Source organism: Mixophyes fleayi, chromosome 1 (assembly GCF_038048845.1).
Source record: "Mixophyes fleayi isolate aMixFle1 chromosome 1, aMixFle1.hap1, whole genome shotgun sequence".
NCBI classification, from domain to species: Eukaryota; Metazoa; Chordata; class Amphibia; order Anura; family Limnodynastidae; genus Mixophyes; species Mixophyes fleayi.
This window is the reverse complement of record NC_134402.1, coordinates 311,869,401-311,884,797: the sequence shown is the minus strand read 5'-3', so window position 1 is coordinate 311,884,797 and position 15,397 is coordinate 311,869,401. Positions and strand designations below refer to the sequence as shown.

Below are 15,397 nucleotides of genomic sequence, written 5' to 3'. Positions count from 1 at the left end.
AGACAAGAGATCCCCTGGAGTGATGCACATTCATACAGGACTGGTAGACAATAATCCTTTTTCCTAGGCTGACACAATGGACTAGTCTGCAAGATAACAAACCATGCCGGTAGACATTTTAACAATAGAATATATACAAGCTTAAATATGACTGACAAATATGGAAAACCAGAGGACTAGAAAAATGTTTATATAGTCCGCAGTTTGTGAGAAACGAGGTGCAGACAGGTTGAGGTGATATTAATACCTTGTTTCCCCACAATGAGAAAATAAATTAGCCAACACGTTTCCACTCCTCTTGGAGTCTTTTTCAAGGCAGAATGATACTTAGTAGCCCCTTAGTAGACCCTCCTTATGGGAGGACTCCCCAAATTTCGATAGTTTTCTGGACATTCCAGGAGAGTATGCTGTAACCTGTGATATTTAAAATCAAGTATCTATATCTTTCTATTTTAACATATTCTTTTCTTAGTTCCTTAAAAGAATATTTCAACAAGAATAGTATATACTGTAACAAATTCAGTCACAGATAAATATTGTTTTGTTTCTTATGTATGTGAGTATGCAGCAGGTGAGAATAAATCCAGCATGTTAGTGAAGGGTGCAGGAAGTGGGAAATGTTTAGGTCTGTTTGAAATGGTTTAGTAGGTGGAGTTTAATGGTTTGAACTAAAGCTCACACTAATTTCTATGCTGTATCCATACTGTAGATATAAACAAGGACTACACTGTGACTGCAACAGCCTCTGCTATATGGACTGGATAACTATGCAATTACAACTGACTCTCCTCTTCATTATTTATCTCCAATGTAAGTTACTGTATTTAAACTCTCTCCATATTTATGCATTAAACATGTTCTATGAAACTTTACATAGCTGACAACAAAAAAATGGTAGTGTAATATATTTTTCTATATACCTAGAGGGACAGAAACAATGCACTTATATCACATACAGTACAAAATAGTATATATTAGTCTATCTACAAATACAATGCACAAGTAATAAATGTTTGCTAGAGTCTCAATAATCTCCAGAAACATATATATCTGTGTAAATGTCCTCACAAAGGCTATTGTGATACACTGTACATGAGAGATGAGTTTGCCATGTTAACATTTATCATTTACTTTATTTTTTTCTAAGCATATTTAACTTATAATTAGTTTGAATGAAGCATGGTCTTCAAATGATGAACAGAATGTAACTATTACTATATGATCAGTATCATAAGTCACTCTAATTGAATTATAAAGAAAAAATAAAGAAATGATATCAATAATAATGATTGTTTCTATGGCATAATACTGGGTAAGACTGATCTATTCATTTATGTTTCACTCTACAGATGGGAGATGCAATGACATAAAACAGCTCCCTCTATCACACACTGCTGGAGAAGGAGATAGATTTGTTATGAGCTGTGAATATACTAACAGTGCTTTCACCAGTCTGCAGTGGTTCAAGCAAAGTCCTGGAGAGAGTCTTGTGCTGTTAAGAATTCAGCGGGGGAATGAATATTTCACAGATAATAAATATTCATTTCAATTACAGACAGAGAAGAAACTCAGCAACTTGTCTATCACAGAGCTAGAAGTCAAAGACTCAGCTACCTACTGGTGTGGTTTTCAAGCACAGTGACAAAAAGCAGCTGATCATTGCACAAAAACCAACAGACACATTTGTGACAATGGAATATACAATATATTAATAAATAATCACCATGAGCTCTTTTGTAACAAAGCAAAGATGAACCTGTGTCCATGTCTTTTCTTGCTTGGTACATGATAAATACAGATATAAACATGATACAATGTTTCTCTTTCTAGGTCATATATTGAGTCTTTAAACACGTGCAGTACAAATACATACCCTAAAGAATGTTATTTCAATTTGATTTTGGAGAAGAAATCAATTTGCATTCTTATTATTGATTTTTTCCAATGAATTTGAGGATAAGTCTTATTTTCCTAACCACGGTGTCCTTGGTCATAATGCTAAACCTATGAGTTACATGTAACTCAAGAACCACATTCATCCTAAATGCTGTGATAAATAGCAGCATAGACATAATATGGAATGAGTGAGCCCTTCTCCAGTTATTTCCCAGGTCGACTCCAGTATTAAGCTTCTGAACTGTACGACCATTAGGTTACACACACTTCTGTTTTTCTATTACATGTGATTTGTCAGAAAATGCATCTACATGGGTGTGTATGAGTTGCTAGTAGATGCATTAATCTCTCTGTTCGATAACATCACCCATTTATTCTCCATGATAGACTCTTGCTGCCTATTTAATATTTGCTATCACAATTAATAATTGTTTGTTATTAGTTTAAGTTGCTGTTACTTGGGTGCTCTTATCTCTGTTGTTTATCTGTGTAATAATCTTGCTTGAACCCTAGACATTGTTTGAGCTTCACTTCCTCCTCTGTTTGTCAATTCTCTCACTTGACCGGTATATACTAATAAGCATATTAATAAGTATGATAATATCTAGCTTTAAGGGAAAAGGGGTTGTTATAAGAGAAGAGCATGGGTAGCCTGTTTATTGGGTTCTAATTAGTTTTGATCAGTCAATTCTAATTTATAACAGAGATCATCTAAGAACTTTTTATCAGGGTTACCACATAACAAGATGTCACCAGACTCCATCCTCTGTCTTCATAAGTGGCTCTGAAACCCAAGATACATATATCATATAGATTTACAGGGGGCACAAGTTCAAACCATTCTCATTTGATATGAAAATAAGGAAAACAGAAAATCACATTTCAGGATCACTCATCCAGAGCGAGGGCTGAGAGGTCTGAAAGCCCTGGCCATAAGAAAGTCTACATGATTACAGCTAGGAGCCAGTGTAGTAAAGAAACATGGAAGGAAATTACAAATCCACTGTGCCAGAGATAACCCATATTCTCAAATTATTGCATTAAGTGCAGTTATCTAGATCTTCCTGTGCATCCCTCATCTGTGCCTGCAAACCTGCAATGGCTAAATCCCTGTGTTACATTGTCTCCTCCAAACTCTGCACTGATCTGACACTGTTTTCTTTAGTTCAGCCTCCAAGTCCATCATCACTCACAGGAAGAGCTATTTAAACTGATGAATGTCCCATCTAGTGCAGGGGACATGACATGTAGGTTCTCCTGAAGCCTCTGGAGGGAAGAGGGGAGTGGTTAGTATTAAGGAATTCCTGGACACAAGGAGAAGGAGACCTCTTGAAGGAGGTTCCAGGAGTCTCTTTGTTTCCATTTGGTCAAGTTCTGGCCAATGTCAGGGACAAGAGAAGATGAGACATCTACATTGTGGGGGTACAGGTAAGCTTATGAAAGATGGATGGTAAACTTAAGGGATAGTGCTAAATACACACACTGTGGCCATCTTGGATTTATGCAAAGCCACACCTCTTACCTATTTATTTTATTGCCATAACAAGACCAAAATACACCTGCGGTCTACAGTGAAACTGGAGACTAATTCTTATTAAGAAAACTTTTCCTGGAAACAACTGCAGGTTGTCACGGGCACTAGGAGTCTTTACCCAGGGATCACCAGATGGTAGGCTTACCAGAGCAATGTAGATGGTAATAGGGTACTCTGGTAGCTGGGTGATCACGGAACATGAAATGATGGCCGATGAGATGCTCAGGAAAGTCTATGACTAGCAACACTGGTAATAATGAGGTAATGATACACAAGGAACTGTATGGGCAAGGACACGTGAAGGTAGTCAGTGGTCTGCGATAGCAAGTTGTACCACTGCTATAGTGAGGAGGAATGTCCAACAGAAACAAGGAGGTGATGAGAGTCAGCGGTCTGCGGGTAGCAAGTTGTACCGCTGTCTGAGTGAAGGAATGGAATCCAAGTGGAGGTATCCAGGTAGTCAGTGGTCTGCGGTAGCAAGTTGTACCACTGCTATGTGAGAGGATAATGGAACAGGTGATACCGGAAACAGGGATCAGTGGTCTGACATCAGCAAGTTGTACCACTGAATATATATGTGAGGAGGTGCACGGGGGAAGACTGCAACACAGGATATACACAGGCACCTTATACACGATCCACAGTAATATGCACAATATAGATATATATATATATGTAAATGACTGATCAGGTCTGCAATCTAGAAAGTCTCTTGAAGTAGTCCAGCACAATGATAACACAGTCAATGATGGCAATAGACTCAGCGGATAGCAGACTCCAGAGAGAACCAAACACAGTCCAGCAAGATATGCAATACACAGCACAGTCAATGAGAAGTATGCATACCGTGGTTCAGCAGTAGCAGTCAGATGGGATTGCAGCGGTACCTGAGCGGCTGGAGGCCGACTGGATAGGAAGTCCCTGGATAGGTGAAGCAGCGGTCTAGCAGGTGCAGCGCACAGGTGAGTAGACCGACAGGGACACGAATCCACAGGAGTCAGCAACACGTGGAACTGGACTCATAGGAAACCCAGGAGAAAGGAGATGATCCAGCAGAGGGTAGTAGAAGAGATACAAATCCAATGCTGACAGGAGGGTAGAGACCAGTGGAACACGTGAAGGCGTGGAGAGTGGATCAGCAGGAGATGGACGATAGCGCTGACCACAGCGGCAGGACTCAGCGGCACACGGAGGTAACCAGTAGCAACCACAGGAACCAACAGCGATGGGAAACAGGAGTGCAGCGCAGGGCAGGAGCTGTAGATCACGAAGTGTAGCAGATGGTAATGAAAAGCGGCAGTCTCGAGGAAGTCACAGCAAAGATGAGATGAGAGTGTAGTGCACGGAGGCAGCGGATAGTAATCAGCTGGCAGTCACGATGTTGAACACAGGCGAGTTGCAAGCAGGAGACTGTAGTGCACAGAGGCAGCGGATAGTAGTCAGCTGGCAGTCACGATGTTGAACACAGGCGAGTTGCAAGCAGGAGACTGTAGTGCACAGAGGCAGCGGATAGTAGTCAGCTGGCAGTCACGATGTTGAACACAGGCGAGTTGCAAGCAGGAGACTGTAGTGCACAGAGGCAGCGGATAGTGGTCAGCTGGCAGTCACGATGTTGAACACAGGCGAGTTGCAAGCAGGAGACTGTAGTGCACGGAGGCAGCGGATAGAAATCAGCAAACAGACTTGATGAGAAGCAGGTGAGTGAGGTAAAAGCTGGAGTGCACGGAGGCAGCGGATAGCAATGAGCAAACAGTCACATAGATATAAAATAACGTTGAAGTGGTGTAGAAGACTGTAGTGCACAGAGGCAGCGGATAGGAATCAGCAAACAGTCATGATGATACAGTAGATGGTAGAAGTGGTATGGAACCACAGTAGTAGAAGTGGTTTGGAAACCACAGGAATCAGCAGCGCTGAATACACGAGTAATACAGGAACACCTTCAGAGACTCATGAGGAATGAGACTCCAAGATCAGGCAACGTGGTGGTGACCACAGGTGCTTAATATAGGGAGGTTGCCTGATCTGCCAATTAAGTTAAAGGAGTATACACTGAAGTATAGAAAAGGGCTGCGCATGCGCAGACCCTCAGGATGGCGGACGGCCACGGTTCCTAAATGTCCGGGAAGAGGCACTCACGGTCCGGTGAGTGACAGTACCCCCCCTTTTAAAGGTGGGCACAGAACGCCTGGAACCGGGCTTGTCCGGATTTTTGGAGTAAAACTTCTTCAAAAGGGCAGGAGCATTAAGATCTTCAGCTTTGATCCAAGAGCGCTCCTCAGGACCAAAGCCCTTCCAATGAACGAGGAAGTGGAGGACTCCTCGCGAAATTTTTGCATCTAGTACCTCGGTAATCTCAAAATCCTCCTCCTGATGAACTTGAACTGGCTGCGGAGCTGAGGGAGGAGTTGAAAAACGGTTGATAATAAGAGGTTTGAGCAAAGATACATGGAAGGCATTAGAAATCCGAAGACTCTTAGGAAGAAGGAGTTTCACACATACTGGATTGATAACTTGAATGATCCTATATGGACCAATAAAACGAGGGGCGAATTTCATGGATGGAACCTTCAAACGAATATTTTTTGTGGATAACCAGACACGATCTCCAATTTTTAGTGGTGGAATAGCCCGCCTCTTCTTATCAGCGAAAGATTTATATTTGACAGATGTCTTCTTTAAACAGGTTCTGACCTGAGACCAGATATTTTCAAAGGTCTGACAAACCGTTTCCACCGCAGGAACTTGGGTGGGCGGGAGGGCAGGAAATTCCGGAAAAGACGGATGGTGACCGTAGACCACAAAGAATGGAGTTTTGGATGATGACTCATGGTACATGTTGTTATGGGCGAACTCAGCCCAAGGGAGTAACTCTACCCAGTTGTCTTGATTGGCTGATGAAAATATCCTTATAAAAGTCTCAAGATCTTGATTGACACGTTCGGTTTGTCCATTGGATTGTGGATGGTAAGAAGATGAGAGTGCTAATCGTATGCCCAAGGTTTTACAAAGGGCTCGCCAGAATCTGGACACGAATTGTACTCCTCTATCAGACACAATCTCAGATGGACATCCATGGATACGGAAGATCTCTTTAATGAAATGTTCAGCCAGGATAGACGAGGAAGGCAAACCAGACAGAGGGATGAAATGAGCCATCTTCGAAAATCTGTCCACTACCACCCAAATAGTGTTATGGTTCTTACTAGGTGGTAAGTCAGTAACGAAATCCATACTAATATGGGTCCATGGTTTGGACGGAATGGGTAGTGGTCGCAGCAACCCTGCTGGGGTTCTGCGGGAGGATTTGAATTGCGAACATAATTCACAGGAAGCAATGAACTCTTTGACGTCTCTCCTCATTGAAGGCCACCAGTAACTTCGAGAGAGGATCTCAAAAGTCTTGTGTTCACCGGCGTGTCCAGAAAAACGAGAGGCATGGAACCACGAAAGGATTTTCCTCCTTAGAGTAGGAGGCACGAGGGTCTTCCCAAATGGTAGCGTTTTGGTGGATGAAGCAGCCAGTGAGATACATTTGGGGTCTAGAATGGTATGGTTGGAAACCTCTTCTATATCAGAGGACGTAACAAAGGCTCTAGATAAGGCATCAGCTTTTTTGTTCTTGGCAGCTGGTTTGAAGGTAATTATTAATTCAAAACGGGAAAAGAAAAGAGACCATCTTGCTTGACGAGGGTTCAAGCATTGGGCAGACTGGAGATATGACAAGTTCTTATGATCCGTGAAGATCGTCACCGGATGGCGAGCTCCCTCCAACAAGTATCTCCATTCCTCTAATGCGGCTTTGATAGCCAGTAATTCCTTGTCTCCGATGGTATAATTCTTCTCTGCGGGTAGGAGACCCCGAGAATAGAAGGCACAAGGGTGGAATTTTTGCTGTTCCGAGCGTTGGGAGAGAATAGCTCCTAAGCCCACATTAGAGGCATCTACTTCTAGAAAAAAGGGGAGTGTCACATCAGGCTGACGAAGGATTGGAGCCGAAGAGAAGGACTCTTTTAATGTTTGAAAGGCTTGAATAGCCTCAGTAGACCATTGCTTAGGATTAGCCCCTTTTCGAGTCAGGGCCACAATAGGAGATGCAATGGAAGAAAAGTCTTGAATGAAGCGTCTATAGTAATTGGCAAAACCTAAAAAACGCTGGATGGCACGAAGAGTAGTTGGCTGGGGCCAATGTAGTACAGCATTTACTTTGTCAGGATCCATCTTCAGACCAACTCCGGAAACAATATACCCCAAGAATGGAATCTGGGGTAATTCGAATGAACATTTTTCTAATTTACAGAACAATGAATTTTTCCGTAGCCTGGAGAGGACTTCTGCCACATGTTGGTGGTGAGAAGGCAGGTCCTGTGAAAAAATCAATATGTCGTCCAGGTAGACGACGACACATACATATAATAAGTCCCGAAAAATCTCATTGATGAAGCCCTGAAAAACAGCGGGGGCATTACATAGCCCGAAAGGCATTACCAGATATTCGTAATGCCCGTCTCTGGTGTTAAACGCCGTCTTCCATTCGTCACCGGAACGGATTCTGATTAAATTGTAGGCACCACGAAGATCCAGCTTAGTAAAAATACGGGCTCCCTTGATGCGGTCAAATAGCTCAGTGATCAACGGAATGGGATACCGATTCTTGATAGTAATGGCATTGAGTCCACGAAAATCTATACAAGGGCGTAATGATCCATCCTTCTTTTTGACAAAGAAGAACCCAGCTCCAGCGGGCGAGGTGGAAGGTCGAATGAACCCACGCTGGAGGTTCTCCCGTATATATTCAGATGTAGCTTGAGTTTCAGGTAACGAGAGTGGATAGACCCGGCCCCTGGGAGGAGTCTTGCCAGGAAGAAGATCAATCGGACAATCCCAAGAACGATGAGGAGGAAGACGTTCAGACTGAGCTTTATCAAAAACATCGGTAAATGAAGCATATTGAGGAGGGAGTCCCGGTGAAATAGCTGAGATGGAAGCTTGCTGTACCTTGAGAGGGATGACTTGGGAAAGGCAATGATGGTGACATTCAGGCCCCCAAGACGTGACTTGAGGGGTGCGCCAGTCAATCTGGGGAGAGTGACACTGAAGCCATGGAAGGCCTAGGACAATCGGACTTGTCGTAACAGGAAGAATTAAAAACGATATCTCTTCATGATGCAGAGCACCAATCTGAAGGGTTACTGGAGACGTACTCTGGGTGATGAGACCGTTGATGAGACGTGATCCATCGATAGCCGTCACAGTAATGGGAGTTTTTAAGGTAATCATTGGTAGAGACCATTGATTAACTAACGATTTGGAAATAAAATTTCCTGCTGCTCCGGAATCAATCAATGCCTGTGACTCAAAGGTCTTGGTAGCAAAGGAAATAGTCACATCAAAAGCGCAGACTTTAGATTTCATAGACGATGGAGAGGACTCCAGGGACCCTAACTTCACCTCTCCAGAACTAGTTAGGGCCTGGCATTTCCCGATCTCTTAGGGCAGGAGCTGAGGACATGAGTGGAATCAGCACAATAGATACAGAGTCTATTCTTGACTCTTCGTTTCCTCTCCTCAGAAGATAACTTGGAACGTCCTATCTCCATGGGAATCACAGCGGGTGACACAGGACGAAATTGAGGGTTAGAGCGAAAAGGTGCTTTAGCAGAAGTCGTTTTCTCAGCCTCTCTTTCACGAAATCTCATATCAACACGATGGCATAGAGAGATCAAATCTTCAAGTGACGAAGGAAGCTCTTGGGTAGTCAGTGCATCTTTAATTTTATCGGAAAGCCCCTGCCAGAAGGCGGCAACTAGGGCTTCAGTGTTCCACTGAAGTTCAGAGGCTAAGATCCTAAATTGAATGACGTACTGGCCTACAGTATGAGATCCTTGTCGCAGACGGAGGATGCTGGAAGCAGCGGAGGTCACACGACCTGGTTCATCGAACACACTTCGGAATGTAGAAATGAATTTGGCACTATCTTGTAATATTGGATCGTTCCTCTCCCACAGAGGGGAGGCCCAAGCCAGGGCTTGTCCTGAAAACAAAGAGATAAGATAGGCCACTCTGGAACGATGGGTAGAAAAATTTTGAGGTTGGAGCTCAAAATGGACTGAACATTGGTTAAGGAAACCCCTACAAGTTTTGGGGTCTCCATCGTACTTTGACGGAGTAGGCAGGTGAAGCGTGGAAGCTATAGACACCTGGGATGGCAATGGGGAAACGGAGAAAAGCACAGGAGCTTCAGTAGTAGCTGTCACAGTCTGTCCAGATGTTCCTTGGGAGGTTAATGACTGATAACACTGAAGTAACAGCTGTTGGCGGGCATCCTGTTGCTCCACACGGCTAACCAGATGTTGCAGCATCTCTTTGGCGGTAGGTTCCACATCTGGGTCTGTCATGGCCTGATCTTACTGTCACGGGCACTAGGAGTCTTTACCCAGGGATCACCAGATGGTAGGCTTACCAGAGCAATGTAGATGGTAATAGGGTACTCTGGTAGCTGGGTGATCACGGAACATGAAATGATGGCCGATGAGATGCTCAGGAAAGTCTATGACTAGCAACACTGGTAATAATGAGGTAATGATACACAAGGAACTGTATGGGCAAGGACACGTGAAGGTAGTCAGTGGTCTGCGATAGCAAGTTGTACCACTGCTATAGTGAGGAGGAATGTCCAACAGAAACAAGGAGGTGATGAGAGTCAGCGGTCTGCGGGTAGCAAGTTGTACCGCTGTCTGAGTGAAGGAATGGAATCCAAGTGGAGGTATCCAGGTAGTCAGTGGTCTGCGGTAGCAAGTTGTACCACTGCTATGTGAGAGGATAATGGAACAGGTGATACCGGAAACAGGGATCAGTGGTCTGACATCAGCAAGTTGTACCACTGAATATATATGTGAGGAGGTGCACGGGGGAAGACTGCAACACAGGATATACACAGGCACCTTATACACGATCCACAGTAATATGCACAATATAGATATATATATATATGTAAATGACTGATCAGGTCTGCAATCTAGAAAGTCTCTTGAAGTAGTCCAGCACAATGATAACACAGTCAATGATGGCAATAGACTCAGCGGATAGCAGACTCCAGAGAGAACCAAACACAGTCCAGCAAGATATGCAATACACAGCACAGTCAATGAGAAGTATGCATACCGTGGTTCAGCAGTAGCAGTCAGATGGGATTGCAGCGGTACCTGAGCGGCTGGAGGCCGACTGGATAGGAAGTCCCTGGATAGGTGAAGCAGCGGTCTAGCAGGTGCAGCGCACAGGTGAGTAGACCGACAGGGACACGAATCCACAGGAGTCAGCAACACGTGGAACTGGACTCATAGGAAACCCAGGAGAAAGGAGATGATCCAGCAGAGGGTAGTAGAAGAGATACAAATCCAATGCTGACAGGAGGGTAGAGACCAGTGGAACACGTGAAGGCGTGGAGAGTGGATCAGCAGGAGATGGACGATAGCGCTGACCACAGCGGCAGGACTCAGCGGCACACGGAGGTAACCAGTAGCAACCACAGGAACCAACAGCGATGGGAAACAGGAGTGCAGCGCAGGGCAGGAGCTGTAGATCACGAAGTGTAGCAGATGGTAATGAAAAGCGGCAGTCTCGAGGAAGTCACAGCAAAGATGAGATGAGAGTGTAGTGCACGGAGGCAGCGGATAGTAATCAGCTGGCAGTCACGATGTTGAACACAGGCGAGTTGCAAGCAGGAGACTGTAGTGCACAGAGGCAGCGGATAGTAGTCAGCTGGCAGTCACGATGTTGAACACAGGCGAGTTGCAAGCAGGAGACTGTAGTGCACAGAGGCAGCGGATAGTAGTCAGCTGGCAGTCACGATGTTGAACACAGGCGAGTTGCAAGCAGGAGACTGTAGTGCACAGAGGCAGCGGATAGTGGTCAGCTGGCAGTCACGATGTTGAACACAGGCGAGTTGCAAGCAGGAGACTGTAGTGCACGGAGGCAGCGGATAGAAATCAGCAAACAGACTTGATGAGAAGCAGGTGAGTGAGGTAAAAGCTGGAGTGCACGGAGGCAGCGGATAGCAATGAGCAAACAGTCACATAGATATAAAATAACGTTGAAGTGGTGTAGAAGACTGTAGTGCACAGAGGCAGCGGATAGGAATCAGCAAACAGTCATGATGATACAGTAGATGGTAGAAGTGGTATGGAACCACAGTAGTAGAAGTGGTTTGGAAACCACAGGAATCAGCAGCGCTGAATACACGAGTAATACAGGAACACCTTCAGAGACTCATGAGGAATGAGACTCCAAGATCAGGCAACGTGGTGGTGACCACAGGTGCTTAATATAGGGAGGTTGCCTGATCTGCCAATTAAGTTAAAGGAGTATACACTGAAGTATAGAAAAGGGCTGCGCATGCGCAGACCCTCAGGATGGCGGACGGCCACGGTTCCTAAATGTCCGGGAAGAGGCACTCACGGTCCGGTGAGTGACACAGGTATACATCTTAAACTACATCAGGTCATTAAGAATAGGAAAATGAAACCTGTCAACTCAACTAAATCTTTTCTGCATGTTAACAACAGGTGGCGCTGTAGGTTTATAGTTGTCTGACAATGTATGGTTTGGAAAGAGTGTTTGGTAAAACGTCAGTTTTAAAATATTTGCCAGGGACACTTTACTGCTTAGGTAGTATACCAATGCACGTTCAGCAAGATACTGTTTCAGTGGCATTGGAGTATTACCATCTTATCATGTCATTTTTTGCATTAAGTATCAACTTATAAATCTCAGAAAATAAGAAAAAAATGGTAAAAATTAAATTGAAAGAGCTGAGAAAAATTATGTGTGCAGTTTTTCAACATTGAAAATTTGGGTCATTACCAGTGATAAATCTAAAAAATCTATGACTAACTCATATTCTTTAATTCGGTTCTGTCATGACACCGAAACTTAATATTCCTGAACTTTTCGTTAACACCATTAGCTATGGAGGGATACAAGTACAGTCAATACATTGCCATATCAACCAGTGTAATTTTTACAGTATACAATCTGATGCAAAGAAATAATATATATATATTCTTTCATTATTTATCATTTTTTGTCATTAGCTATATAGGCGTTCAGTTATCCACACAAAACATTGTGATATCAACCAGGTTTACAATACACTGACTCAAAAACTTATTCTGGCAGATTTGTAAATTTACATCAATCATATGAAATTATGGACAGACTGGTCCATGTTGGCAGATGAGATTATAATGAGATCTCTGAATCTTAGCATTGCCTTCATCAAATTGTGAGAGAGCTGTATTTATTTGATCACACCTGCGTAAACTTTAATTGAGAATGAAGTGAAAGAGACTAGTTGTAGGAGTTGGAGGATGAGAATCATGATAAAGCAGTAATGTGATGTGATTGTCATCAGATGGATGATGAGACTGAACATTCTTCCCATCTTGTCCCAAGTTCAGGATGGGAAGATAAAGATGAACCTGTACTCCAAGGCAGTAAACATAAAATCTAGCAGATGTGCTCAGACAATGCTACATCACTATAAGTCATAGTTGCCTACTCTCTAGGAGTGTCCTGGAGACTCCAGAATTTTTGGGATCTCTCCCATAGTCTCGGGAGAGCAGGACAACCTCAAGAATCCTACCCACTTTGTTGGTAGATCGGAGAAAATAAACACACATAAAACATTTTATATTTGTTTATTTTCTCAGATCTATAACTAAGGGCAAAGTGATAAACTTTAGGGAAATCTTTTTTTGTGATCAATTACCCAATAGAACCAATGTTATAAGCCATATGTATAAGGTGTGCCTTCCATAGATAGTATCTTTTCTCTTCTCTGTTCATACTAGATTATTATAGTACTGGAAGTAGCACCCTCACAGCACTGGGGTCATGAGTTAATTTCCCGACCATGGCCTTATCTGTGAGGAGTTTGTATGTTCTCCCCATGTTTGCGTGGGTTTCCTCCGGGTGCTCCGGTTTCCTCCCACACTTCAAAAACATACTGGTAGGTCAATTGGCTGCTAACAAATTGACCCTAGTCTGTGTGTGTGTGTGTGTGTATGTTAGGGAATGTAGACTGTAAGCAACAATGGGGCAGGGACTGAGGTACAGCGCTGCGGAATTAGTCGCGCTATATAAATAAATGATGATGATGATGATAAATAATACTATATATTGTAACATACAAATTCACAGAAAAATAATGTTTTGTTTGAAGATACAAGTGGAATATACAGCATGTCAGCATGCAGCAGATGAGAAATAAATACAACATTTTAGTGAAGGGTGCAGGATGTGGCAAATGTTTAGGTCTGTTTGAAATTGTTTAGTAGGTGGAGTTTAATGGTTTCTCATTGAACTAAACCTCACACTAAGTTATATACTGTGTTCATATTGTAGACATATACAAGGACTGCACTGTGACTGCATTTCATCAGCCTCTGCTGTATGGACTGGATAACTATGCAAAGACAACTGACTCTCATCTTCATTATTTATCTCCAATGTAAGTTACAGTATTTGCATTGAACACTCACCATATTTCTCCTACAAACATGCTCTACACTTTAATTACAGAGTCAACAAGAAAAATATGGTAATGTATATATTGTGTATAAAAAATAGTGTGTAAAAAAAGTAATAGATTTTCCTTAGAGTCTCAATAATAACAAGGAAATGTGATGTTTATGTAAATGTCCTCACTGGGAGTTATGTGATGTATTGTACTTTCTTTATCACAGTTGTGGATTGCCAGGATTCTGTACATTACCAGAATCAGTCGGTCACTGTCACAGAAGGAGATTCCGTAACACTATCCTGTGGTTATGCTGGGGGAGTCTTTACAATCTTAAAATGGTTCACACAGAAACAAGGAGAGAAGCCTATAGAACGATTTAATTTAGTCAAAGATGAAGTTAAAACTGTAGAAAGATTCACAGCTGAGCTCCAGAAAACAAGCAGCCAGAGTTTCCTACGTATCAAGGACCTCAGAGTGACTGACTCTGCATTGTATCTCTGTGCAGTGGAGGCACAATGTGTAAATAAATAGTGTGCCTTGTACAAGAACTTGTACACAGCTCTCACAAGGTATGCACAGCTTTAAATTGTGTGTACCTAGGCAAAAATAATAATAATAATAATAATAAAAAAAACAAAAAAAAAAACAAGAAGCGCTTTTGCCATATCAATATTTTCTATGTATATATAAGCAAACCAAGTTGTGTATATTAAAGTTCATGTAATTAGTTTCTCAATAGAGCCACATGATGCACTACATTAAACTATTACTATATTATCAATAGCATAAGTCAACTGGGTGATCAAGGAAAAATAAAGAACTGATATTAAGGGTCTGATTTATTTTATGGCATAATACTGGGTAAGACTGATCTATTTATTTATGTTTCACTCTACAGATGGGAGATGCAATGACATAAAACAGCTCCCTCTCTCACACACTGCTGGAGAAGGAGATAGATTCGTTATGAGCTGTGAATATACTGACAGTGCTTTCGACAATCTGCAGTGGTTCAAGCAAAGTCCTGGAGAGAGTCTTGTGCTATTAAGAATTCAACTGGCAAATGAAAATGTCACAGATAATAGATATATATTTCAATTAGAAAAGGAGAAGAAAAGCAGTCACTTGTCTATTACAAAGCTAGAAGTCAGAGACTCAGCCACCTACTGGTGTGGTTTTCAAGCACAGTGATAGAAAGCAGCTGATCACTGCGCAAAAATCAATCAGATAAATATATATCAAGGAAATATAGAATACGACCATAGATAATCACCAAAAACTCTTAAGATCATATAATATAGCAAAAAAGAACTGGTTTCTATGTGTTTTATTATTTTGTACATAGCAAATACAGATATGAAAATTAGCATGCAATGTTTCTCTTTCTAGGAAATATAATGGGTCTGTACACATGTGCAGTACAAAGACATACCCTAATAAATGTT

General features: G+C 42.4%; 1 protein-coding gene and 1 long non-coding RNA gene across 2 annotated transcripts in view; both read left to right on the top strand.

Annotated features, from left to right (window-relative positions):
* The first annotated feature begins 716 nt into the window (after positions 1-716).
* Positions 717-1,749, top strand: LOC142158189 (uncharacterized). The gene is made up of 2 exons (XR_012692736.1): positions 717-810; positions 1,350-1,749. It is a non-coding gene; the product is annotated as an uncharacterized LOC142158189 (long non-coding RNA).
* Positions 1,750-13,849: 12,100 nt separating this feature from the next.
* The window catches only part of LOC142158151 (T cell receptor alpha chain MC.7.G5-like), a 350,867-nt gene continuing 349,319 nt past the window's right edge, over positions 13,850-15,397 (top strand). The window contains exons 1-2 of the mRNA XM_075211834.1: positions 13,850-13,940; positions 14,851-15,139. Of these exons, the coding sequence (XP_075067935.1) occupies positions 13,883-13,940; positions 14,851-15,139 (347 nt within the window). The 5' untranslated portion in view covers positions 13,850-13,882. The remainder of the gene's footprint in view (positions 13,941-14,850; positions 15,140-15,397) is intronic.